The 25,699-nt window shown below is 41.3% G+C and overlaps 1 protein-coding gene across 3 annotated transcripts in view; it reads left to right on the forward strand.

The window, feature by feature from the left end:
- Nucleotides 1-25,699, forward strand: part of CCNY (cyclin Y) — a 256,010-nt gene that overhangs the window by 169,349 nt on the left and 60,962 nt on the right. For all 3 annotated transcript variants that reach the window (XM_054716657.1, XM_054716658.1, XM_054716659.1), the window contains one exon: nucleotides 10,801-10,835. In XM_054716657.1, the coding sequence (XP_054572632.1) occupies nucleotides 10,801-10,835 (35 nt within the window). The remainder of the gene's footprint in view (nucleotides 1-10,800; nucleotides 10,836-25,699) is intronic.

A 25,699-nucleotide genomic window follows, 5' to 3' on the forward strand; every position in this document is an offset into this window, starting at 1 on the left:
AGCATGGCGTGGTTTGGGCATTTGTTCAGGCTGCCCCCTCTGGGCTCAGCCTCTCGTGGCTGTGGGCTTAGATCTTGAATCCCCTGCTACCAGCAGCCCTGTGAACTTCCTTTCCAAGGTCATATGTTACACCTGTCCCAAAGGCCACGGCCTTGGTGCCGTGCGGCTTTCCTCCGACCCTCTGGGCTTGGAGGTCTCGCACCTCTCTCCACCCCAGATCCCTGATTTTACCATTCTCCAGGCATCCTCTGCCCTTCCCAGCTGGGAATTGTTTCACCAGCTGTGTCTACTTCGCCAATTCGGTGTGGATGTTATTCGATTTAGTTGCTCCTTCTATCTGCTCCAGGACAAGGCTCGGGACACGTCTGCCTACTCTGCCGCCATTTTGTCTCCAACACACTCTTCTTTAACAGTTGGACATTGCATATTAATTTTTCATCTTGAACTTGTATTTCCATGCCATTTTTCCATAGAATTTTATCATGATGTAATATATTTTGATTTTTTTATGTCCTTTATCACATTGTCATACTTCTTTTCTATGAAAATATGGATCAACTCTTTATTTTTCATATCTTTAAATGTTAAAAATAGTTCTAGACTTAGGTATCATTATTATTATTAACTCACAATTGATCAAAACAACACAAGCAAATTAAAACTTGAGCAATTAAATGGAATAGTGAAATGAATTTTAGAAAAACATTGTATACTGAAATGCTTCTATGGATGAATATTACATATTACTGGAATGAGGCACTGGTCATCATCAGATTCTTTGTTTTTGTAGATATAAGTGCTGAGGAACTTTGTTTCTATCCAGAAATAGAAGGAAACAGAAGGAATTTTGGTATAGTAATATCATTAAATTCTTTCTTTTCCATCTGAATTATATGTCAAAAAATCTCATTGAATTTGTCATCTAAAGTAATTCCTAAAACCAGGTATATTTCAACCTTGTTCTCCTTCAGTTTTGTTGACAGTAACAAATTGGGATCCACTTGATTTCAAAAGAGTTTCTCATTTAGTTATAGTAGCTTCTGATTTTTGCAGGTTTTATAAAATAAACCAAAAAGACTCTACCAGACACACAAATAATGTTTAATTACATCTGCTACATTTTTCATTTGGTGACACCTGGTTTAACCTATTCACAGAGGAGCTGTTGTAAAATGAATCTGTGATTCATTTCAGAACACCGTCGTTGATTGCTTTGACCCAGTTGCAGTCTGCATACCCCTCTATGGAAGCCATGGTCTTCATCATTCTGTTAGATTCATTGCATGTCTTTCCTGCACTTACATCTTTACGCCATGTACAGTGACTAACCCACAGAAGGAACTCAAATATATGTTGAATGAAGGATCCCCACTTATGCTTTTCTTCTGAACTAAGGTTTTTAGCTTTTCTTTTGATTTAAATATGTTTTGTCAAAATGTTGCATGTCCTTAACAGGACCTTGTTAGCAAAACTAGGAGGCATCATTGTCAAACCAGTCAATCAAATCAGACTTATTTTTTTGTCAGAAAAGGTGTAATTTCATCTTTTTCAATTCATGTAACATGTATTGAAAACATGCCTGTGAACACCATCCTGGTAAGTGGCAATCAGCCTTCTGTGCTTTCTGGCTCTGCCTGTACTCCTGTGCTCTCCATGCTCTATTCCCCTGTGCCTCTCCCTTGTAATCTGTGTCTTTGAAGAGAGTCTAACATTAGGAGTCATAGTCCTAATGGAATTTGTCACCTCTGTGTGACACCTGCAGATGTAAGCCACAAGTCCTCCCTAATCCCCTAGTAGGACTGTTCCCAGGACAGGGCAGACTCCAGGCTGTGTTGGAATAAAGACAAATGCCTCATTCTAGTGTCTGCTTGTGCCATTGTCTGGTGCCCTGGACAAGCTCTTTCATGCCAGGTGGGCGCATGTCCAGGGTGGGTTGGCATGCATTTTCTGTTAAATGGGAGAAAGGTCCTTGTTAAGGAGAAGGCGGGGAGGGAAACCCTGCTCACAACTCAGCCATCGTCACAACCTCCTTGAACATCTGCTTTCAAGACCACTGCTGTAGTCTAGCCCTGAATTATTCTTTGATCAGATAATTTCAGAAAAGAATTACAAAAGCTAGTATTGTCTTACCTTAGCTTTTCTCTCTAGTCTGGGGGAGTAGATGCTCAAGAAGTATCAGAGGTGGAATAGTGACAGGTCAGTGCATAATTTCTGGGTTGACTCACGATGCTGTCCTGTGGTCAGTCCTACCTTGCAGGGGATCATCCTTTGTCTCCAGTTTGGCAATCAGGGTTCTGAGACTGGGCTTAGGCCCTTGTCTGCCCCTAGTTACGTTTACAGTCAGGTAATCTCCTGGGTTATAACTTCCTGTAAATTGACAATAATCATACCTATATATCAGAAGAGTGTTGACCTGAGGCAGTAGGATCATCTTGTGCACACAATAATGCTCAGTGTCTGCTCTTGTTACCTGTGATCAGGTACTTGGGTCACTCAGTGCCAACACTTGGTACTCTTCTGAGCCATCCTATCCCAGGACCTTTGGCAAGAGGATGTCACCCCCATTTTGGCACTATAAGCATGTGTTCCCCAGCATATTTCCCTCTGCCTGGTACACACCCCATCTAGCAATCCCACAAGACCCCTCAGTATTGGTATGTCCAAATCAAAAGTCACCATCTTTCCTTCCCTGCCTGCCTCCTCTCCACATCACCTATTTTGTGAAGGATAAATCTTCTGTCAGTCTGGGTCCCCAACTAGCAACCTAGGAATCCTATGGTAAGTGTCTTTTATCTCAAATGTCTCCTAAATGCCTGGTATTTCTTCCTTCCTCCTTCAGCACCATGATCACAGCTCCTCTCCCTCCCTTGATCTATGACCACAGCCCTTTCCCAGCCTTCCTGCCTCCATCTCCTCTCTCACTTTTTCTACATGTGGCTGCAAGAAGGAGCGTTCTGAAAAGCAGGTTCATTTGGACCCCTCTCTGCTCAAACAGCCCTTCATCGGTTCTTGGTCCCACAGGAAAAAGGAAACTGGCACATGCAGCCTTTTTTCTTCTGCCTTTCCTGCCAATCCTCCTTGACCTCTTACTGTGCATCCCCCAGTTCTGTGCAGCTCTAGTCCCTCTGCTTTGTGACACTGCAGCTGACTCGGCATCCTCTGTCCACAATACATGCCAGCCCGAAGTCAGTCTCTTTAGGGGTTGTTCCCTGACTTCCCCACTTTTTGTCCATTCTCATAGACATGTTTCCTCAACTGTAACATCTCTGAAGTCGGGGCAAGTGATGGCTTGTTCAGAGTTTATTGGCAGCACTTTTATTCTTTTTTAATGGCAAATAGAATGAAGGTATACCATAAAATCAATGGCATTACATTTGATGTAATTTGTATATTCCTCTTAAGTGGAGGTGACTTTTTATGATTTGTAAATAAAGGGATAGTCAGTTTTATTTATTTATTTGCTAAATTCCATGTTTCTTTAGGATAGGGACTGTCTTCCTCTATTTTCATTCTCTATATCAAGTTCAGAGGCTATTACATAGAAGAACCTTGAAAGGGGATTGAATTAATGAAATAATGAGAGAATGAAGGCAGGGAGTCATGATTCATCCTTGGCAGAAATGCCATGGCACTGTTACAGTCTCTGCCTAAGTGTTCTTCTGTTTTATGCTACAACATCACTTTTTTCCACCTTCCTTAAGTTCATTAAAAAAAGACATCCATTATTTGGAAGTAGGAGAATGTAGGATTTTTATGTCCCGGCTGTCCCTCTTCTAGGTCTGAACTTGACATGACCATACTACCCTCAAGATTGCATTCCTATCTCTCCATTCATTTCTTAAGATGCACGAGGTGGGGGTGGATGCAGAGACCCTGTAAATTAAATGGATTAAGGAAGCATTGGGTGGAGGAACTTTGTGGCCTGCATTACTTGGCAGCATTAGTCTGCTTCATTGTCTGATCTCTTGGGCCTTCCAGTCTGGAGAAAACTGCTTGAACAGTACAAAATCAGCTAAAATCAAATTAGACCCAGAATGTCAGTTTTTCTCAATATCCCTTTTACTGTATCCTCTCTCCGGACCTATGCTTTTCAGATTCATTTGTCAGACAATTGCTCAGTGAGCAGAGACTCAGAGCAAAAACTCTGGGTGGTTATTCACCCTAGCTGGGGTGGAATTTGAAGTCCTCTCCACCACAGCTGTGTTCTGTCGTTAACACCCTCTGTCCTGTTAGGTGGCAGTGATAAACTCTTATTTTCAACAACTGACTTTTCAACTCTCCTTTTTGAGCTATAAGGACCCTCCAACCCTGTCACTTACACTGGCTAACACTTTCTGTGCTTTTCACATTTTCTTATGTTTATGGCCTACCTTCATGGTGGATGTTTTTTGTCAGCTGCCCCACAACATCTGGGGAGACAGCTGAATTTCATTGATAAACGGAGCCATTCACCATGTAAGAACAGTTAACACTTTGGAATGGTTTCCTGAAGTTAGTGATGATTTAAAACACAACCTTCTGGAATCAACCTGCTGGAGCTGCAAGCTTAAATCCATTACTATCTATATGACCTTGTGCATCTGATCCAGATGGTCTTCCTGAACCGTAGGTTTTTCATGGTTAAAAAGGAGTAAATGCCTCCTCCTAAGATTGTCAGGAAGGCCGAATGTGTCATCTCTCAAAGCTCTGAACACAGTGCCTTAGGTAAGTGCAATCAGTAAGAGTAACTGGAGTGTAGGTTCTCATTTGCTCAGTTGGATTGACTTCTTCCCTGACCTGGGTCTCTGGGAACTGATTTCATGCAGATTCCAGGCAGCAGTGCCCACTGCTCTTAGAGGAAGGGTGGTACAAAGGAATGACTCTGTTTGGGTCTGCACGGGCAGCTTCCTCATTTTCAAATGAAGGATGTTGGATTACATTTTAGGACCTCTTTAGTCCTGACATCCGAATGGTGGCTGAAACTTGCCACTGGAAAGCCTGTTTTAGAACTGGAATGGGAAGCCAAGGTAATTTTTTAAATGCCTACCTATAAAAGAGGTTAGCTGAAATTGCATTTAGATTGTTAACAAATCCTCAATAATTAGGCATTAGGTTTTTTCAGAAAGTTGTATTTTTAAGAATGAGAGTGTTCTAGGCAACCTAAGTGAAGTTTGTCTATCCCTCATTGCCAACACTGCCCTTTACTCCTCTCCTCATTCCCTATATTATGTGAAGAAGACTTTAATGCTAACAGTAGTATTTTTGCTGATTTTAGATGGCTTATTTTTAAAACCTCTAGTACATTTCTGTTTAAGTCATTATGGACTGTTGCATTAGCTAAGTAAAAATTCTCTTAACAAACCATCATAGATGGGATTAAAGGAGACAGCTATTATTCTTCTAGGAAAGTCATTTATGATCCATATTCATTTATTGTCTCTTTCTCCAAGAAAGCAAAATGACCATTAGTGCTCTCAATTATGTAGGAATGCTGAGAACGCCAGAGATTTTTATTTATTGGCATGTTATTAGTAACCTAACATATTTAAGTTTAAAAATGATTAAGGCCAATATCATAAATGAGTTGGCATATTACTTATACTATAACTAGTACATAAAACAAAATGGCTAAAGCACTTTTTGCTCCAGCTAGATTAAGGGAAAATGAATAATTAATTGTAAGGGTATCTCAGAAACCTTATGAGTCATTGGAACTAGAAGCTAAAAGCCATTGGGAACAAAGCAAGTACTTATCTTCTCAGCATTATCCCTCTGCCCTCCATTCCAGCTGACCATCCACAGTTTCAGTGATCTGGTAGGAGAATCATGGCACTCATTATATAGTTATATTCATGGCTGTGACTTAACTACAAAAGCAAGTATGAGAAGCAGAAACAGCACAAGCAAAGGGGTATGGGTGAGGTCCAGAGGAAGTCAGATACAGGCTTCCAACAGTCCTCTCCAGGTAGAGTCACACAGGATGCACCACATTCCCTCGCGAGCCACATGCGGCTCTTTGGCCCCTTGAGTGTGGCTCTTCCACAAAATACCACGTGTGGGCGCACACGTACAGTGCAATCAAAACTTCGTGGCCCATGCGCAGAAGTCAGTTTTCGGCCTGGGCGAGTCTATTTTGAAAAAGTGGTTCTAACGCTGAGCCACACTCAAGGGGCCAAAGAGCCGCATGTGGCTCGTGAGCCGCGGTTTGCCGACCACTGCCTTAGAGTTATCCTTGTAGAAGATGTACAAGAATAGCATACACTTTTACAACATTCTTACTTGTTCCTGTACTGTGATTTTATTTTTGTTTGTTTTAAAGCTTTCTTGTTAAAACTTTTAGTCAAAACACTGATGATTCTATATTCTAATCTTCTCATTTTTTAGTAATTCTTAATCTTTTTAGTAGTACTCATATAAGAAGCTCTAATATTTCTTGAGGCATGGATATCTTTGTAGGTGATTCCCATAATTGGGAGACTCCAGAGCTGAAACCAGATACAAAATGGGTGCGGGTCACCTGTCACTACTTGAGTCAAATTAAACAGAGACAAGGTTGAATCATATATGAGCATTTATTCTAATAATGCCAGCAGTATGGGAGAGTAGCAGTTCATCCTGAAAATTCTGCTTGAACATCTCTTGCTAGCCAGCTGATTATATATGGACTAGAGGCCTGGTACATGAAATTCGTGCACAGAGAGGGGGGTTGTCCCTTAGCCCAGCCTGCACCCTCTCCAATCTGGGACCCCTTGAGGGATGTCTGACTGCCTGTTTAGGCCTGATCCTGCTGGGATTGGGCCTAAACGGGCAGTCGAACATCCCTCTCACAATCCAGGACTGCTGGCTCCCATCTGCTCGCCTGCCTGCCTCCCTGATTGCCCCTAACTGCTTCTGCCTGCCAGCCTGATCACCCCCTAACCACTTCTCTGCCAGCCTGATTGATGCCAAACTGCTCCCCTGCCAGCTTGTTTGCCCCTAACTACCCTCCCCTGCAGGCCTGGTCACCCCTAACTGCCCTCCTCTGCAGGCCTGGTCACCCCTAACTGCCCTCACCTGCAGGCCTGGTCCCCCCAACTGCTCTCCACTGCAGGCCTGGGTCCCCCCAAACTGCCCTTCCCTGCAGGCCCGGTCACCCCCAACTTCCCTTCTCTGCCGGCCTGATCACCCCTAACTGCCCCCCCCCCCTGCAAACTTGATCACCCCCAACTGCCCTCCCTTGCAGGACTGGTCCCTCCCAAATGCCCTCTCCTGCTGGCCATCTTGTGGTGGCCATCTTGTGTCCACATGGGGGCAGGATCTTTGACCACATGGGGGCAGCCATCTTGTGTGTTGGAGTGATGGTCAATCTGCATATTACTCTTTTATTAGATAGGATAGAGGCCTGGTGCACGAGAGGGGGCCGGCTGGTTTGCCCTGAAGGGTGTCTTGGATCAGGGGACCCCCTTGGGAGGTGGGATGGCCTGGGCGAGGGGCCTGTGGTGGTTTGCAGGCCGGCCACGCCCCCTGGCAACCCAAGCGGAGGCCCTGGTATCTGGGATTTATTTATCTTCTACAATTGAAACTTTGTAACCTGGAGTGGAGCCAAGCCTCCTGCTTGCTCTGTGGCAGCAGCCATTTCTGTTGGGATTTATGTATTTTCTATAATTGAAACTTTCTAGCCTGGAGTGGAGGCCTAGGCCGGCCAGGGCTCCAAAAGCTTGGCTTCCTCCATCACTGGGGGCAACCCTAGCGTCCTGCTCTTTCCAGCTCCGTGGCTGCTGCCATTCTGTTTGGATTTATTTATCTTCTATAATTGAAACTTGGTAGCCTTGAGTGGAGGCCTAGGCCGGCAAGGGCAGGCGGAAAGCTTGGCTTCCTCCATTGCCAGGGAAACCCAAGCCTCCCTCCTGCTCTCTGTGACCACAGCCATCTTGGTTAGGTTTATTTGAATATTCGCTCCTGATTGGCTTTGTGGGCATGGCTTGTGGGTGTAGCAGAGGCACGGTCAATTTGCATATTACTCTTTTATTAGATAGGCTAAGGAAGAAGGGCTACCTGCAAGGAGTAAGCAGGGCAGAATAAGGGCTGCAAGGTCCGTGGTCCCTGTGTCTCCTTCCAGGATCTTGAAGTCCAATAACAAGGTAGTTAATTTTCTATGATGTGAAAACGCAGCTCAGCCCATTCCTGGGACAGGATAATAGTCAGCATTTCTGAGGCAAATTCCCAGAGTGGGTCAGGGTCCAGGCTCAGCAACCAAATAAAAGCATTTCCTTGGTTTGTTCTCAAAATGTATTTTCTTTTCTGAATAATGGACCCAACCAGACTCCAAGGCGTCTCTTATCTTTTTATACCCCCGTCTTTCTTCTTGCAGCACATCCTCCAGTTTCCCAGGATCTGTAAGAAAGCCCCTTATTTATAGTTAGTAAGGTGAGGTGAATAATCTTTAAACAACTGTGGTTCTATTCCTATTACTTACCCTTCCCCCTATCAAAGCCTCTGCACAAACCTATTGTTGGGTACCCAGCAAGGGCTAAGTGTCACCTATGGAATTTGCTGCCTGTGTAGAAAGTGTTCTCAGATCTTTATAGCTAGTGAGAAATCATGTCATCATGCCTACATGTGGTAGAGCAAGCCTGACCAGATGCATAATAAATTAGTATTGAAATGATGTAAGGGAAACATGCACATGTACACACACATGCACAGGTACACATGTATGCACATGCACACCAAGTGTATAGTATCAGGAAGTTAAAACCTAGTGCTTTTTGTAGCTCCCCATATTTCTTTTGTTATGGTTCACCTGTGGATACTTATTTCAAGTTAGGTTAAAAGTGATCATGCAGTCTCCACCTTGTGCCCAGCAGACATAGTCTGCAGCTGTTGTCTGGGCACTCCAGAGAGCTCCCGGTGTGCTGGTCTAGCCTCAAGTATAGTCAGGTGCCCCATACTCTCTGTGTGGTAGGTGCATGCCCAGGGCCTGTGAGTGAGTCCATCTGATGGCCTGCAGGCATTTGCTCTCAAGAGTACCCTCAGGCTGGTTTATCATTTTCGAGAGGATAGGACTTCTAAAGACAATTAAACAACACAAACTAGAAACAATTTCCAAATTCCTCAGTCACATCAGCCACAGGGCTGGAAACTAGTGCATCTGCATTTGGGAGGTGGACTTTGGGGGTGAAGGGAGGGCAGAGGCTCCTTAGATAGTAAGCTGGATTTGTACCTAGCACCTTTTTTAAAATTATTTATTTATTCATTTTTATTGAATTTACTGAGGGTGACACTGGTTAACAAAATTATACATGTTTCAGGTGCACATCATCTGTGCGTTCACCACCCCAAGTCAAGTCTCCGTCTATCACCATTTATCCTCCATATACCCTTCTTCACCTCCCTCCACTGCCCCCCCCCCCTTTTACCCTGGCAGTCACCACCACACTGTTGTCATTGTCCATGAGTTTTTCCTTTTTCTTTTGTGCTTAAGCCCTCTACCCTCCCAACCCCAACAGCTGTGTCCAAGGTGGCATTCTTGATTCTTAGAGGCTCAGGATGTCATCTCTTTGAAGGAAACCTTTCTGTCTTCTACAACGACCTACTCAGTAAATGTGTTGATTGATTAGTATATACCCTTAAAACCAGGTATTCAGGAAAGAAAATGCAAAGTTCAATGATAAAAAGGTCATGAAAAAGCTTCTTAGATTCCTTGTCACCCATGTACATCTCGGGCCGAGGACCTCTGTTTCGATAAACACGATGGTCTCCATCTCTGAGATAGGACAGTATTTTGTATTGTGATATTATCAGCCTCCATGAGGGAGAGGGTGTTGCAAGAGGCTCCAAAGGCCTCCTAGACAGAAACCCGGCTTTATTCCTCAGGACCTATCAGGGAGAGGAATTGTTTCCATACTAATAATGCTTCTAGCATATTTTGTCATGTATCTTAATGCTGTGATGGTTATTGTTATTTATATTTGAACCTATAGTATGGACCTTTGTGTGTCTGCACCTTGTGGGTCTGCTTAGGTTAGAAATCAGTAGTCCTATTATTTGTTAATTATCTTAAATTAATGATGTGTACAAGTTTTATGAGATTTGCTAATTGTTACTTTATTTAGTTATTGGAAAGCTATTACCCCTCTGTTAATTATATCTACACTTACTTTGTTAGCATGCCATAGTTTAAGTGGGTATATATTTTGCTTTGTTAACCAGGTTCAGATCTCTGTTGTGCAGGTCACATCCTACCTAATAAAAGGGAACTATGCAAATAACCATCACTCCACTACGCCCACGATTGGGCCGGCGGCAGGCTGGGGGCGGGACTTGGGGTGGCCAATTGGGCTGACAGAAAGGAGCGGGAGGCGGGGACTCACGAGTCCCCGCCCCCCGTTCCTCCCGCAGTCCCCAACTGCCGGCACTGCAAGGCGCCGGTGGTGGAACTCGGGTGGCCAATTGCGTGGCTGCCAGCACCAGTTTTCCGCCAGCAGCAGTTTTCCTCTGGCCACCCGCCGAGCGGAGCGCCTCCTGATTGGAGTTCCTCTGGGGGCGGGGGGCGGGGGGAGGGGTGGCCGATCGTGCTGGCGGGAGGCGCTCTGATCGGTGGGTGGCCAGAGGAAAACTGTTGCTGGCGGAAAACTGGTGCCGGCAGCCAGGTGAAGGAAGGTCTATTGCACAAAACTTCGTGCAACGGGCTTCTAGTATTCTTATATTTGGTAATGGAGCAACTGGATATGTTGGTTGGTGGAAGGATGGGATCACAACACAGAGGGCTAGTCCTCGGTGACCTGTAAGGGGTTGGCATGCAGTCATGTAACATTTTTGTTGCATCTTTTGTTTTCACAGTGAGAGAAAAACGCAAGAGTCTCTTCATTAACCATGTAAGTGAAATTGTGCCTGTGTCCTTCAGAATGACTGTATAGTCAAGAGAGCTTAAATAACTGTGTCTGGGATGGGTGAAAAGGATTCATGTATTTTGTTGATACTTGGGAGAATGTGAAGAATATGGCAGTGTCCTTATGGTTTGCAATTGGACAAGCATGGCTGGTATTTATCCACTGTCCCAAATGTTTTTCCAGAAGCCACAGACTGATGTTGTTCATGGGAAGGTGTGTGAATAATACCACAGCAAACACCACATGGGTCCAAATGAAAGCTACTTCTTTTGAATTTCTGATCCTTTTTTTCTTCTATCCCTACCCCAGATTACTCTTTCTTTGTAACTCAGTTTCATTTGAATAAACACATAATTGTTTTCTATGAGGCTGTATTTCTCCATAACTTTCCTTCCCCTAATTATTGTTTATTAAGTTCAATAGTGTCTGAATGTTCTTTTGATCCTCAAAGAAATGATACACTTGACAACACTTTAATTTTAAAGAGTTTAAAAAGATTTAGCTCTAGACTTTTGGCCATTCTGAGCGGTATATTCCTCCCCTTCTTCCAGGCGTAAAGCGTTCCATTAAGATCATTTATCCTTCTTCCGTGAGCAGCATGTATGGCTGGCTGGCTCCATGTGCACTCCCCTTCCTCCCCCCACTCGCACCCACCATGGTACCCCAGCTTGCACCCCTGTGAAGTGTGGAGGGTGGAGTTCAGGAACGTTATAGCCATCTCTTCCTGTCCCTGTAAATACATGCCTCTCTTTAGAAAAAGCTATCCCTATGAGGTATGGAATGATGAAGGAGGTAAATTACCAAAATAAGTATGCTATAAATTCTCATATTGAAAACCAGAATGAGTATTTGACCTTACAAGGGTTTGTCTAAGGATTTCTAGACTATCTGCATTTAAGTATTTATAGATCTTGAAGTACTTGGCACTGAAGCTATGTGTTAGAAAGTCTTAAAGCTGTAATATTATCTTCCCTGCCCTTTGAAAATGTAGACAAAATGCCGTTGTGAAGAAATTAATAGGCTAGGTACATGCAAACTAATTATAGCACCATATAAAGATGTCAATATTATTGTTATTGCCCATTAGAATATAGATAAATCCTATTTAATTTTCCAAGTTCTATATCAGAGCTGATGAAAGTCTTTCTGGTATTTTGAGTATGGATATAGTTTTTCATAAATAATGAAGACCAGAATTCCCGGGATGGAGTGTATTCTGTTCTGCTCCATTTGAGAATCCTGCTTTAGAGCGTTTATTTCTGTCTACTATGTTTGAAAGAACGAGGAGCAGATTTCTTGTAAAGGTGTATCTTTTCTGTTTATACTAAGGTGACCAGATTTTAACATTGGTAAAGTGGGACACCATTGACCAGGGGGGGAGGGTTCTTGATTAAAAATTTGGTCTATATTGTAATCGCTTTTGGTTTTTTTAATAAAAGGAAATTCACTTCTTAGATCATCGTTGAATTTGCATCTTTTCTTACTCATTATGTTAAAAATCTAAAAAAAAAAAATTTAAAATTATATTATAAATTATTATATACATATTGCTTAAAAACACAGTAAGTAGGTACATAATTACATGAACATATTTTATTGTTAGTTTATAAATTAAATTAATTTGATTGTTATAAAGTAACTATATTTTAAAAATTATTTTAATTTTAATCCTATATTTCTTTCTAAATAATAACAATACTAACTTGTATTATTTTTCCTCTGAATTTGCTGTAACGTAAGTCGTAAGTGTCACTTTCAAAGCCGGCGCTAGACTTTTTGCCGCCACTATAAAATATAAATAATATGAGTACTATCTGCTAAATTCAATAAAATTTATGTATTTATGAAATAAATAAATAAATTACTTACCTAAATTATCTGAATAGCTGATTTGTAATGACATCACTTGTTTAACTAGCTTACTAGCACGCAGTACGATGTGTATCGTCTGAGAGACAGTTACAAAATGTTTTCTTCGTTGCCAATCCCAAAATATGCCATTGTTCATTAAGTCCAAACAATGGTGGTCAAATTCTAACAACTGATCAAATATGCGAACTTTGATAAGCAGTTCTCGATAATCAGTTCTCAACAATCATTTGTTATTATTAAAGTTTAACATTATAAAATTAACAAAAATAATATAAAACTCATATCCTGGCTAAATAGCCACATGGCCGCCGAAAACCGTATATTCCCTTCCCGTTCTCCCGCCGGTCCCTAGCTTGTCGTGCATTCTTTCCAAAAATCGGGACTTTTTTAAAACGCTGCAGGACGCGGGACAGATTGTTAAAAATCGGGACTGTCCCGCCAAAAGCGGGACGTCTGGTCACCTTAGTTTATACCCTTCAGTTGGTCAGTCAGAGAAGTCAAGGAATGTAGTAAGCTTGATCCAGGAACTGAAATGTAAAAAAATTTTTATTTTTTATTTCATGAGAGAAAGGGAAGAAGGAAGGGAATGGGGGGTGGGGGATGGGGGGAGAGAGAGAGGGAGAGGGAGACAGACATCGATTTGTTGTTCCATTTATTTATGCATTCATTCATTGATTCTTGTATGTGCACTGACTGGGGATCAAACCTGCAATCATGGCGTATCAGGATGACGCTCTAACCAACTGAACTACCTGGCCAGGACAAGAAATTTTAAATTTTTAAACCTTGTGCCCTAGCCAGTTTGGCTCAGTGGATAATGCATTGGGTTCAATTCCGGTCAAGGGCATATGCCTGGGTTGTGGACTCAATCCCCAGTAGCAGCATGCAGGAGGCCACCGATCAATGATTCTCTCTCATCATTGATCTTTCTATCTCTCTTTCCCTCTTCCTTCCTCTCTGAAATCAATAAAAATATATACTTTTTAGAAAAATTCTAAACCTTGCTTTTGCCTCTTTGGGAGATTTATTTTTATTATTATTTTTTTTATTAAGGTATTATATGTGTACATATCTTACCATTGCCACCCCCCACCCCATTCCCATATATGCCCTCACCCCCCAGAGTTTTGCATCCATTGGTTATGCTTATATACATGCATACAAGTCCTTTGATTGATCTCTTATCTCCCCCACCTCTCCCTAACTTTCCCCCTGTAATTTGACAGTCTGTTTGATGCTTTACTGTCTCTGTATCTATCTTTTTGTTCAAGTTTATAATGTTCTTTATTATCCATAAATGAGTGAGATCATGTGGTATTTTTCTTTCATTGACTGGCTTATTTCACTTAACATAATGTTCTCCAATTCCATCCAGGTTGCTGCAAATGATGAGATTTCCTTCTTTTTTATAGCAGCATAGTATTCCATTGTGTAGATGTACCACAGTTTTCTGATCCAGTCATCTGCTGACGGGCACCTAGGCTGTTTCCAAATCTTACCTATGGTGAATTGTGCTGCTATGAACATAGGGGTGCATATATCCTTTCTGACTGGTGTTTCTAGTTTCTTCGGATATATTCCCAGGAGTGGGATTACTGGGTCAAATGGGAGTTCCATTTTCAGTTTTTTGAGGAAACTCCATACTGTTCTCCACAGTGGCTGTACCAGTCTGCATTCCCACCAGCAGTGCACGAGGGTTCCGTTTTCTCTGCATCCTCGCCAACACTTGTCGTTTGTTGATTTGTTGATGATAGCCATTCTGACAGGTGTGAGATGGTACCGCATTGTTGTTTTGATTTGCATCTCTCGGATAATTAATGACGTTGAGCATGTTTTCATGTGTCTCTTGGCCTTCCTTCTGTCTTCTTTTGAAAAGATTCTATTTAGGTCTGTTGCCCATTTTTTATTGGATCATTTATCTTCCTTTTATTAAGTTGTATAAGCTGCCTGTAGATGTTGGAGATTAAACCTTTATCAGGGATGCCATTTGCAAATATGTTCTCCCATGCAGTAGGCCTTCTTGTTGTTTTGTTGATGGTTTCTTTTGCTGTGAAAAAGAGATAGAGGAAGATGTAAACAGATGGAAGAACATACCATGTTCATGGATTGGTAGAATCAACATCATTAAAATGTCCATACTACCCAAAGCAATCTATAGATTCAATGCACTCCCCATTAAAATACTAATGGCATATTTCACAGACCTTGAAAGAACTCTCCAAAAATTCATCTGGAATAAAAAAAGACCCCGAATAGCCACAGCAATCCTGAGAAAGAAGAATAAAGTAGGAGGGATCTCAATACCAGATTTCAAGCTGTATTACAAAGCCACTGTTCTCAAAACAGCCTGGTACTGGCACAAGAACAGACATATAGATCAATGGAACAGAATAGAGAATCCAGATATTGACCCAAACCACTATGCTCAATTAATATTTGACAAAGGAGGCATGAACATACAAGGGAGTCAAGACAGTCTCTTCAATAAATGGTGTTGGGAAAATTGGACAGATACATGCAAAAAAATGAAGCTTGATCACCAACTTACGCCATACACAAAAATAAACTCAAAATGGATACAGGACTTAAACATAAGACGGGAAACCATAAAAATACTAGAGCAATCCACAGGCAGCAAAATCTCAGACATATGCCAAAAGAAATTCTTCACTGATACTGCCATTAGGGCAATGGAAGCTAAAGAGAAAATTAACAAATGGGACTACATCAAAATGGGAGATTTATTTTTAATTTATTGAGCAACTGCTATGTAGCTATGTAAGTACCAATAAAATGTGCTTGGAGGATGTGAAAGAAGCTTCAGTTAAGGTTTTAATCTCAGTAAGATTTTAAAACTCCAATAAGGTTAAGAAATCCAACTTTTACTTTGAAGTCATTTCAAACTTACAGGAAAGTTGCAGCAATAATAGAGTACAGGATTTTCACACCTCACTAAGGAACCTTAGATATTTTCGTTCCCACACCATTCATTTGACTTGACACAGTGGATGTTGATATGGGGAGCTGTTTTGTTATATCCTCTCTTCTTAATATTTTTCTTTTTTTCCAGAATGTCTAAAAATTATAATGCTATACATTTTATGTAGTCCCATTTGTTTATTTTCTCCTTAGTGTCTCTTGCCCTAGTATCTGTGTCTGTAAAGATATTGCTACAACATATGTCTGCAATTTTGCTGCCTATGGAGTCTTGTAGGATTTTTATGGTTTCCCATCTTACATTCAAGTCCTTTAGCCATTTTGAGTTTGTTTTTATGTGTGGTGTAAGTTGGTGATCTGGTTTCATTTTTTTTTGCATGTATCTGACCAAATTTCCCAGCACCATTTATTAAAGAGGCTGTTTTGACTCCATTTTATGCTCTTGCCTCCTTTGTCAAATATTAATTGAGTATAATTGCTTGGGTCAGTTTCTGGGTCCTCTGTTCTGTTCCATTGGTCTATATGTCTGTTTTTGTGCCAGAACCAGGCAGTTTTGAAAACTGTGGCTTGGTAATATAGTTTGATGTCTGGTATTGAGATCCCACCTACTTTGTTCTTTCTCAGGACAGCTGTGGCTGTTTGGTTTTTTGTTGTTGTTTTGTTTTGTTTTGTTTTTATTCCAGATGAATTTTTGGAGAGTTTGTTCTAGATCTTTGAAATATGCCATTGGTATTTTAATAGGTATTGCATTGAGTCTATAGATTGCTTTGGGTAGTATGGACATTTTAACGATGTTGATTCCACCAATCCATGAACGTGGTATGTTCTTCCATTTGTTTATGTCTTCCTCTATCTCTTTTTTCAATGTCCTGTAGTTTTCCGAGTACAGGTCTTTTACGTCCTTAGTTAAGTTTATTCCTAGGTATCTTAATTTTTTTGGTGCAATGGTAAATGGGATTGTTTTTTTCATTTCTCTTTCTGTGAGTTCATTATTAGCATATAAAAAGGCCATAGATTTCTGGGTGTTAATTTTGTATCCTGCTACATTGCCAAATTCATTTATTAGGTCTAGTAGTTTTTTGATGGTGTCTTTGGGGTTTTCTATGTGTAGTATCATGTCATCTGCAAATAAGGACAGTTTTACTTCTTCTTTTCCAATTTGGATGTCTTTTATTTCTTCTTCTTGTCAGATCTCTATGGCTGGTACTTCTAGTTCTGTGTTGAATAGGAGTGGTGAATGTGGGCATCCTTGTCTTGTTCCTGTTCTTAGGGGGGATGGATTTAGTTTTTGCCCATTGAGTATTATGTTGACTGTAGGTTTGTCATATAGGGCTTTTATTATGTTGAGGTATGATCCCTCTATTCCCACTTTGCTGAGAGTTTTTATCAAGAAAGGGTGTTGGATTTTGTCAAATGCTTTTTCTGCATCAATTGATATGATTATGTGATTTTTTTCTCTCAGTTTGTTTATGTGATGTATCACATTTATTGATTTGCAAATATTGTACCATCCTTGCATCCCCGGAATAAATCCCACTTGGTCATGGTGTATGATCTTTCTAATGTATTGCTGAATCCGATTTGCTAGAATTTTGTTGATGATTTTAGCATCTATGTTTATCAAGGATATTGGCCTGTAGTTCTCTTTCTCTCTCTCTCTCTCTCTCTCTCTTTTTTTTTTTTTTGTGGTGTCTTTATCTGGTTTTGGGATTATGGTAATGCTGGCTTCATAGAGCTTGGAAGTGTGCCTTCCTCTTGAATATTTTGGAATAGTCTGAGGATGATAAGTTTTAGTTCTTCTTTGAGTGCTTGGTAGAACTCCCCTGTAAAGCCGTCCAGACTAGGGCTTTTGTTTGCTGGAAGGTTTTTGATCTCTGTTTCAATTTATTCGGTAGTTATCAGCCTATTCAGATTTTTTGATTCTTCTTGGTTGAGTTTTGGGAGCTTGTATTTTTCTAAGAATATGTCCATTTCGTCTAGGTTGTCCTTTTTGTTGGAATAGAGTTGGTCATAGTATCTTTTCATAATCGTTTGTATTTCTGTGCGATCGACTGTTATTTCACCGTTTTCATTTCTGATTTTGTTTATTTGGGTCCTCTCTGTTTGCTTCTTGGTGAGCCTGGCTAGAGGTTATAATGCTATACCATTTGAAAATGTTGATACAGATGTCAGTTCCTTGAGTGTCTGGTTACATCTATGGAAGGCTTTCTCTTTTCTTACACTTTCCTGTTACACTTCATTCTATCACTCTTGTTCTGAGGCACAAATAGAGTGTAATATAAATTGTGGAATTATTTGGGAAACTACATTGTCCTTGTTAAGGCACCCAAGTGAAGGTCACTGAACTGATTTGATGACTTGTCCTACAAAATGCCTGTTCTCAATGGGAGTTCCTGAAGCCCTTTTCTTTTGTGTGTGGTCTGAGGATCTTATCTCTGAATCAGCCAGCACAGATTCTTGAACAAGGTGCTTGATTTTCACATTTCTGAGACTCTGCTGTGGGAAGGAGCAGTTCTAATTTGACCTCATCTGTGACTTCCCCGTCCCTTTGTTTTTTGCTGAGAGTAGAGGGACCCATCTCTTCCTCATGTGAGCTCAGTAGGCTTTCTATGGACACCTCACCCTTCTCACTATGTCATTTTATTTTTTGCTTTATTGCTCCCTTAACTTCTCAGTTTTCAACTTCATCACCTTTCTTAGGGACTTCTGGAGCAGAGAGAGGAAAGAAAAAAATCATAGTCTGAGAAGTAACAGGGACTTTGTCAGAAAAGCCCTGTGAGAATCAGACTCTTCTACCCTTACTCATTAAGTAAAGGCTTTAATCAGATCATCTGTGTTAGAGTTTGTTCTTTTACTTTATATATGCTATTAACTTTTATTTGGAAAAATTTCAAATTTATGGAACAGTTTAATAATAATATAGAAAATTCCCATTTATCCTTTACCTAGATTCACCAGTGTTTTATCATTTTTACCTCATGCTCTGATCACATTTCCTATATTATTTCCTGTATTATTTTTTTCTGAATTGTTTGGAGTAGTTTGCCTTCATTCTGCCCTTTGCTTCCCAATACTCTTCACTGCATTTCCTAAGACAAGGATATTCTCTGTGTAAACACAATATTATCAATGTTATCAAAATCAAGAGTTTAACATTGATAACTCTTCTTTTTAATTGACTGTTCATATTCCAGTTGTTTAAGTTAAGTGATCCCATAATATCCTGTGCAGCATGATATTCTCTGGTACTGGCTTTTTAAAATTATGATTTTTATTTCAGAGAGGAAAGGAGAGGGAGAGAGAGAGACAGAAACAGCAATGCACTCCCCACACAGGGGATCGAGCCCACAACCCGGGTATATGCCCTGACGAGGAACCGAACTGTGATTTCCTGGTTCAACCACTGAGCCACGTTGGCCGGGCATGTGGTGCTTGGTTTTAATTCAGGATCACATGTGGCATTTAGTTGATGTGCCCCTAGGTCTTCTTTAATCTCCAGAGACCCTTAGACTTTCTCTCTCTTTCATGCTGTTGACATTGTTGAAGAATGCAGGGCCAGGTGTTTTGTTAACAGAATGTTTCTCATTTTTGATTTGTCTGAAGGATTCAGGTCAGCACTTCTAGCCAGAATATGTCATGGAGTACTTGCTTGCCCTTCTTCGTGTATCAACTCTGGAGACACTATATCCAACTGACCTCATTGGTGATGTTGATATTGATCACCTGACAAGGTGCTGTCCAGAATCTCCACTGTGTATTTTTATATTACAACTAATGAGCAGTCTATGAGCAGACACTTTAAGACCATGCAGATATCCTGTTTCTTATTCCCATCCCCAGATTAGCATCAATTGATCATTCTTGCCTGAACCAATCTCTGTATTTTCATTGCAAATGGTAATTTTTCAGCCCCCCATCCCTAAACCCTTATATTTGGAAGTCTCATTCTACTCTAAGAGCCTTTTCTTCCCATCCAGTCATCCATCCATCCATCCATCCATCCTTCTGTTCATCCATCCATCCATCCTTCAATCCATTTATCTTTATATGGACTTGTGGAAATCCGTTTTTCAGTGATTTACATATAGTTCATTGGTTGTCTTTAATAATTTTGGTGCTCCCATTGTCCTAGATTTGGCTAGTAGCAGTCTTTACACACTGGCTCTGTGTTCTCATGAATGCCCATTTCTTTCTTTCCTTTCCTTTTCTTTTTTCTTTTCTTTTCTCTTTTCTTTTCTTTTCTTTTCTTTTCTTTTCTTTTCTTTTCTTTCTTCTCTCTCTCTCTCTCTTTCATTCATTCTCTTTCTTTTTTCTTTTCTTTTTCCTTCCTTCCTTCCTTCCTTCCTTCCTTCCTTCCTTCCTTCCTTCCTTCCTTCCTTCCTTCCTCTCTCTCCCTCTCTCTCTCTCTCTCTCTCTCTCTCTCTCTCTCTCTCTCTCTCTCTCTCATCTAGACTCCATATATACTCATAGCTACTGGGGTATCATTGCTTCTAGGCCCATTTATATATAGGAAATAGGCATTTTAGAAATCATGAATTCTTAATGACACCCTAATTTCCAATTCCAGTCCATCCCATAGGATATTTTTATTGTCTTTGGTCTTTGACTATTTTGTGCCCTTCTATAAAAAAATTTCATTTTTAAAAACAGCTTTTACCATAAAATCGTTCTTAGTATATTCACAGAGTTGTACAGCTATCACCATAGACAATTTTAGAACACATTCATCAACCCAAAAAGAAACCCCATGCTCATTAGCAGTCATACCCCATCCCCTTCCCCCAGGCCCTGGCAACCACTACTCTACTTTCTTGTCTCTTTGGACATGTCTATTCCAGATATTTCATTTAAATGGTATCATACAATATGCGGCCTTTTGTGATTGGCGTTTTTCACTTAGTGAACATTTTTAGGGTTCATCTGTTTTAGAACTTCATTCCTTTTTGTGGCCAGATAATATTCTATTGTACAGGTATGCACATTCTGTTTAATTCATTCATCAGTTGATGGATATTTGGGTTGTTTCTACCTTTTGGCTATTATGAATAATGCTGCTATGAGCATCATTATATATGTTTTTCTGTGGACATGTTTTCATTTCTTTTAGGTATATGCCTAAGTGTAGAGTTGCTGGGTCCTATGGTCACTCTATATTTAACATTTTGAGAAGTTGCCAAATTGTTTTCCAAAATAGCTGGTCTTTAGCTTTTAATATTTTGTTTGTAGTTCAATGATTTCAGTTTTTTTTAACTGATCAGTAATAAGATACTTGTTTCTTCAAAGCACAACTCTTTTTTTTACTACCTTTTTAAAAAATTTTAAACTTTTCCCAAGAGAAGAAATAACCTTCTAGAACCAGTAAATTTTTTACCTATATAACTGCATTCATAGGGAATTTCGGAGGGATGTTGCTGAAGAACAATGTGGCATAGTAATAACAATTTATTAGGAGTTGAGTGGCCTGAATTATTCTTCTTCTGATATTTCTTTGCTGTTGATGCCAACTTACTGTCACTTGGTAAAGTGCTTTAATTATATCACCTGTAAAGAGGACAATGCCATTTGCCTCCCCATCTCAAAGGATAGTTATGAATAACAGTGGAGATGGGATATGGTTAAGACCCTTAAACATTTGCATTGTGGAAATACTTGACATATTTGTATTTCTATGAGTGTTTACTAATTATGTAGAAGAGAGAGTGATAACAGCAGGAAAGAAACTTGAGGTGTTTTTACTTTCTGGTGCAAGTCTAACTCATATTTGAGCCTTTCTATAAATTAAATATTTTAAGACCTATACTTAGATAAACATCTGCCCTTCCTTACCCCCAGCATTCTGGAATAAGTTCATTTCCCATCTCACCCTACTCCCAAAACTACAGCATGGGATATATATGATCATTGTATTCAAGAAATGAATAGTAAAAAAACTGTTATTTTGGAAACCAGCCTCTTTATTTTATAGCTGCAGAAAGAATTCTGGCAGCAACAAATGCTGTGCTAGCTGCCGTGCAGGAGAAGCCTCCAAGGAAGTGGGAGGCCCATGGTGGCCCTCCCTGACCTGTGGTGCTACCAGGAAAACCTTTCTTCCCCAGATGATGCCATTTCTAAAGAGTTGTATGCCTGGATTTTGCCTCATAGCCAGAATGAGAATGAGAAAAAGTAGTCTCATTATAGAGTCAATGCACAGAGCCATAATGAAGCTAAGGTTTGACTTAAGATTGAAGTAAATTGTAAATGCACTTATTTTATAACTAGAGGCCTGGTGCATGACACTTGTGCACTGGGGGAGAGGGGGGTCCCTCCACCTGGCTTGCACCCTTTCGCAGTCCGGGACCCCTTGGGGGATGTCCACCTGCCGGCTTAGGCCCGCTGTGGCACGTGGACATCCCTGAAGGGGTCCTTAGTGCTGCCTCGGAGGTGGGAGAGGCTCCTGCCACCACTGCTGTGCTTGCCAGCTGTGAGCCTGGCTTCTGGCTGAGTGGCGCTCCTCCTGTGGGAGCACATTGACCACCAGGGGGCAGCTCCTGTGTTGAGCGTCTGCCCCCTGGTGGTCAGTGCACATCATAGTGACCAGTTCAGTCAATTTGCATATTAGGGTTTTATTATAGGACTAGAGGCCTGGTGCATGAAATTCGTGCATGGGGGCGGTCCTCTCAGCCCGGCCTGCACCCTCTCCAATCTGGGATCCCTCTCACAATCAGGGACCGCTGGCTTCTAACTGCTCGCCTGCCTGCCTGCCTGATCACCCCTAACTGCCTCTGCTTGCCAGCCTGATTGCCCCAAACTGCCTCCCTGCCAGCCTGGTTGCCCCTTAAGTGCCCCCCTGCCAGCCTGGACACCCCCTAACTGGTACCCTGCCAGCCTGGTTGCCCCCTAACTGCCCCCCCCCCCCCGTGGGCCTGGTCGCCCCCTAACTGCCCCCTTGCTGGCCTGGTCACCCCCTAACTGTCCAGAAGGAAGTCATACGTCCATAAGATGTCCGGTCGACCTGGTCTAATTAGCATATTACGCTTTTATTAGTATAGATGACAGCATGCATGACACAATGGAGTAAAAATTTACCTCAAAATTGGCATTTCCTAGTGTTTGTCCTTGAGACCTGATGTTGGTTTATTTTTCTATTTTCATAGAGTAATAATTTTGTTCACTTCTGTTCTTAATTCCATGGCTATTTGCTTTTCCTGCCCTTTCTTCTTTTCCTCCTGTAAGAAATTGATCCTGCTAAAAGCTATTTTGTCTTCCTTTTTCTTTCTATGGAATATTAGTTTGTTAACACTTTGCAGTCAAAGAGGAGGTTTTTTATTTATTTACTTTGTCCTTTTTATCTTTGTGTCTCTGAGCTCATGGTGGTGTTGGAAGGATATGATGCAGCTTTCTTTTCTCTTAGCCCTGGTGTCACCTTCATGTATGTCCTTCTCCGCTCTGAGTGCTCTGGGATTGCACAGGGGAATTTCACAGAATGTGCCTTGTGTCCACTCCTAATTAGCTGTGTGACTTTGTAGATGTTTCCTTGTTTGTAAAATGAGGAAAATACCCCACCTGCCTCATGGTTTATCGAGACTGTGCCCCGCAGTGTACGGGAGTGGCAGGTGGTGGCACTGGGCACCGCCACCTCTTTTCCACTTCTGTGCTCTGTCTGCCCCATGCATGTTGTGTGCACATCAAGCCCTCAGTTAATATCAATAAAGGGAAACTGGTGCAGATGTCAGTCTGTCTTCTATCAGAGTCATGGTTTGCTCTCCTCTGAATAAAAATTTTTAAAAAATTATGCAGCATTCATTTTTGGAGATTTTATTTATGTAATATTTTTTACAAACATTTAAAACTTCTTTTCCGCTAGTAATATGACCTCATTTTTTAATGCTTTATTTTTATTTGATCCTAACAAACCCTAAGAAGTGGTAGGACAACTTGACTCAACCATTGAAAATAGGAAGTTAAAGTGCAGAAACGAAGTGTTAGAAGTGACTTCATACTCGTTGAGCATGGCTCTGTGCTCAGCACACCACTTGTTATCCCACGCAGTCCTTCCAGCACCATGATGAGGGGTAGTCTTTGCTCTCCGTATTTTACAGATGGAAGATATTGAATCTGCAGGAGGTAAAGCACAAGGCAACCTTATAATTTGTTGTCCCAGTCAGGACACTAATGAGTGTGAAAGGGAGTGCTGTTATTGTTTACTTCAGGGCAGCAGGGGCAAACAAGCCAGAACATGTGATCATCCTACTTAAGGAACTTGCCCAAGTTCACATAGCTAAGCAGTGGCAGAGCTACATTCTGAACTCTAGGCTTTCTGACTCCAACAATGTTCTAGCCCATCCTGTCTTGGAATGTCTCATCCATATTAACTAATTCCCTGCAGGGTCACAGAGAGCCAGCCATTGCTCCACTGAGGTGTGTCCTAAGCGTGTCAGCATTTCACTTACCAGTGGCATGGGCCCTTGCTTTGAGCTCCTGTTTGCCAGCTTGACATGGCATGCTCCTTTCTGCTGAGGCTGTGCTGTCATGACCAGCTCAAAGACCAGCTTGCTCATGGAGGCAAGCTTGCCTCTGGAGGCAAGCTTCCTGAGTGATGGCTGTGGTGTGGGCCAAAAAGGCACTCTGGATGAAGCTGTTAGTGTTTGCTGATTCAAGAAGTTTATCCAGTCTACCTCCAGGAGACTTGGAGTCTAGATCCTAGAGAAAACAGAGACGAATAAGCTGAAAATGGCAGCGGAGATTGATCAGTGCTGCAGAAGTCACAAAAGCCTAAGAGCACCTGGGAGAGGGCACTCAGCCCAGATGGCAGGAAGGAGTCCCGAGCAAGGGCTGTCAACAAGGTTCTAGGATGAGTGTGGTCAGAGAAGGTAAAGGGCCTTTGGGGTATTGTATGAAAAGATCTGGGAGAACATGGCGTAAGTGAAGAACTATAGGTATGAACGTATGGATTTGGTGTCACACAAACATGCCTTTTGAGCTCTGGTGTCTTAGATTTGTCCTTGGGAACATTACTTCATTTCTTTGGACTCTTGACTTGTCTGTTAAATGGGAGTTCTACTTACCTTCCTAGGGGTTTGTGAGTTGTAAATGAATACACGTATTCAGAACACACTTTTTTTCTTTTTTCTTTTTTTTTTTTAGTGATGTAGATTTCAGATCAAGAGGTTGACATTCTATGAATCTTATAGTTTTTTTAAAAATATATATTTTATTGATTTTTTACAGAGAGGAAGGGAGAGGGATAGAGAGTTAGAAACATCAATGAGAGAGAAACATCGATCAGCTGCCTCCTACACCCCCCGCTACTGGGGATGTGCCCGCAACCAAGGTACATGCCCTTGACCGGAATCGAACCTGGGACCCCTCAGTCTGCAGGCCGACGCTCTATCCACTGAGCCAAACCGGTTTTGGCGAATCTTATAGTTTTGACATTCAACAAATGACTTAATGCCCAGATAATATTTTAAAGTGATGAAAATCTTTTATAATGTAATACTTATGATTTTTATTCAATTTAGAAGTAAGAGTTTCAAAGTTGAGTTGGCATACCCTGGCAAAGTGAGGGCTTTGGCACACCAGCCCTTAGTACTGGGAGGCTCAGGCTGACATCTGGGCAATCCCAAGCCAGGACTGCCAGCCCCTCAGTGGGGCTGATTTCAAGTTAATCTTCTGAACCTTAGGGACTTGTTCCCAGGGTTGTTCCTGCCCTGCAACTCAGGTTGGTAGTTTCTTAGATTGTGAAGGGATGTAGAGTGTGCTCACTAGAGTGCATACTCAGCTCCTCTCCTTGGCTCTGTTCACATTTTAATCATGAAGAAATTGGTGTCAGAAGAGTTGAAACCATACAATAATAGAAGTGAATTATTATTGTCCTTTTGCTTCTTTTTTGGGATTATTCCCAAAGTTATCCTGTATCTCCAAAAATTCATTAACATCTGTTAATTACTGAATTATTGTGTTAAACATATCTGTTGAAGTTTTGTTTGTAGTAGATTTTACACTAGTAGAGAAAATTTCATAAGAACTTTTTAAAAACTTGCCTCCCATATTAATAGCTA

The sequence above is a fragment of the Eptesicus fuscus genome, chromosome 5 (genome assembly GCF_027574615.1).
Source record: "Eptesicus fuscus isolate TK198812 chromosome 5, DD_ASM_mEF_20220401, whole genome shotgun sequence".
Taxonomy (NCBI): domain Eukaryota; kingdom Metazoa; phylum Chordata; class Mammalia; order Chiroptera; family Vespertilionidae; genus Eptesicus; species Eptesicus fuscus.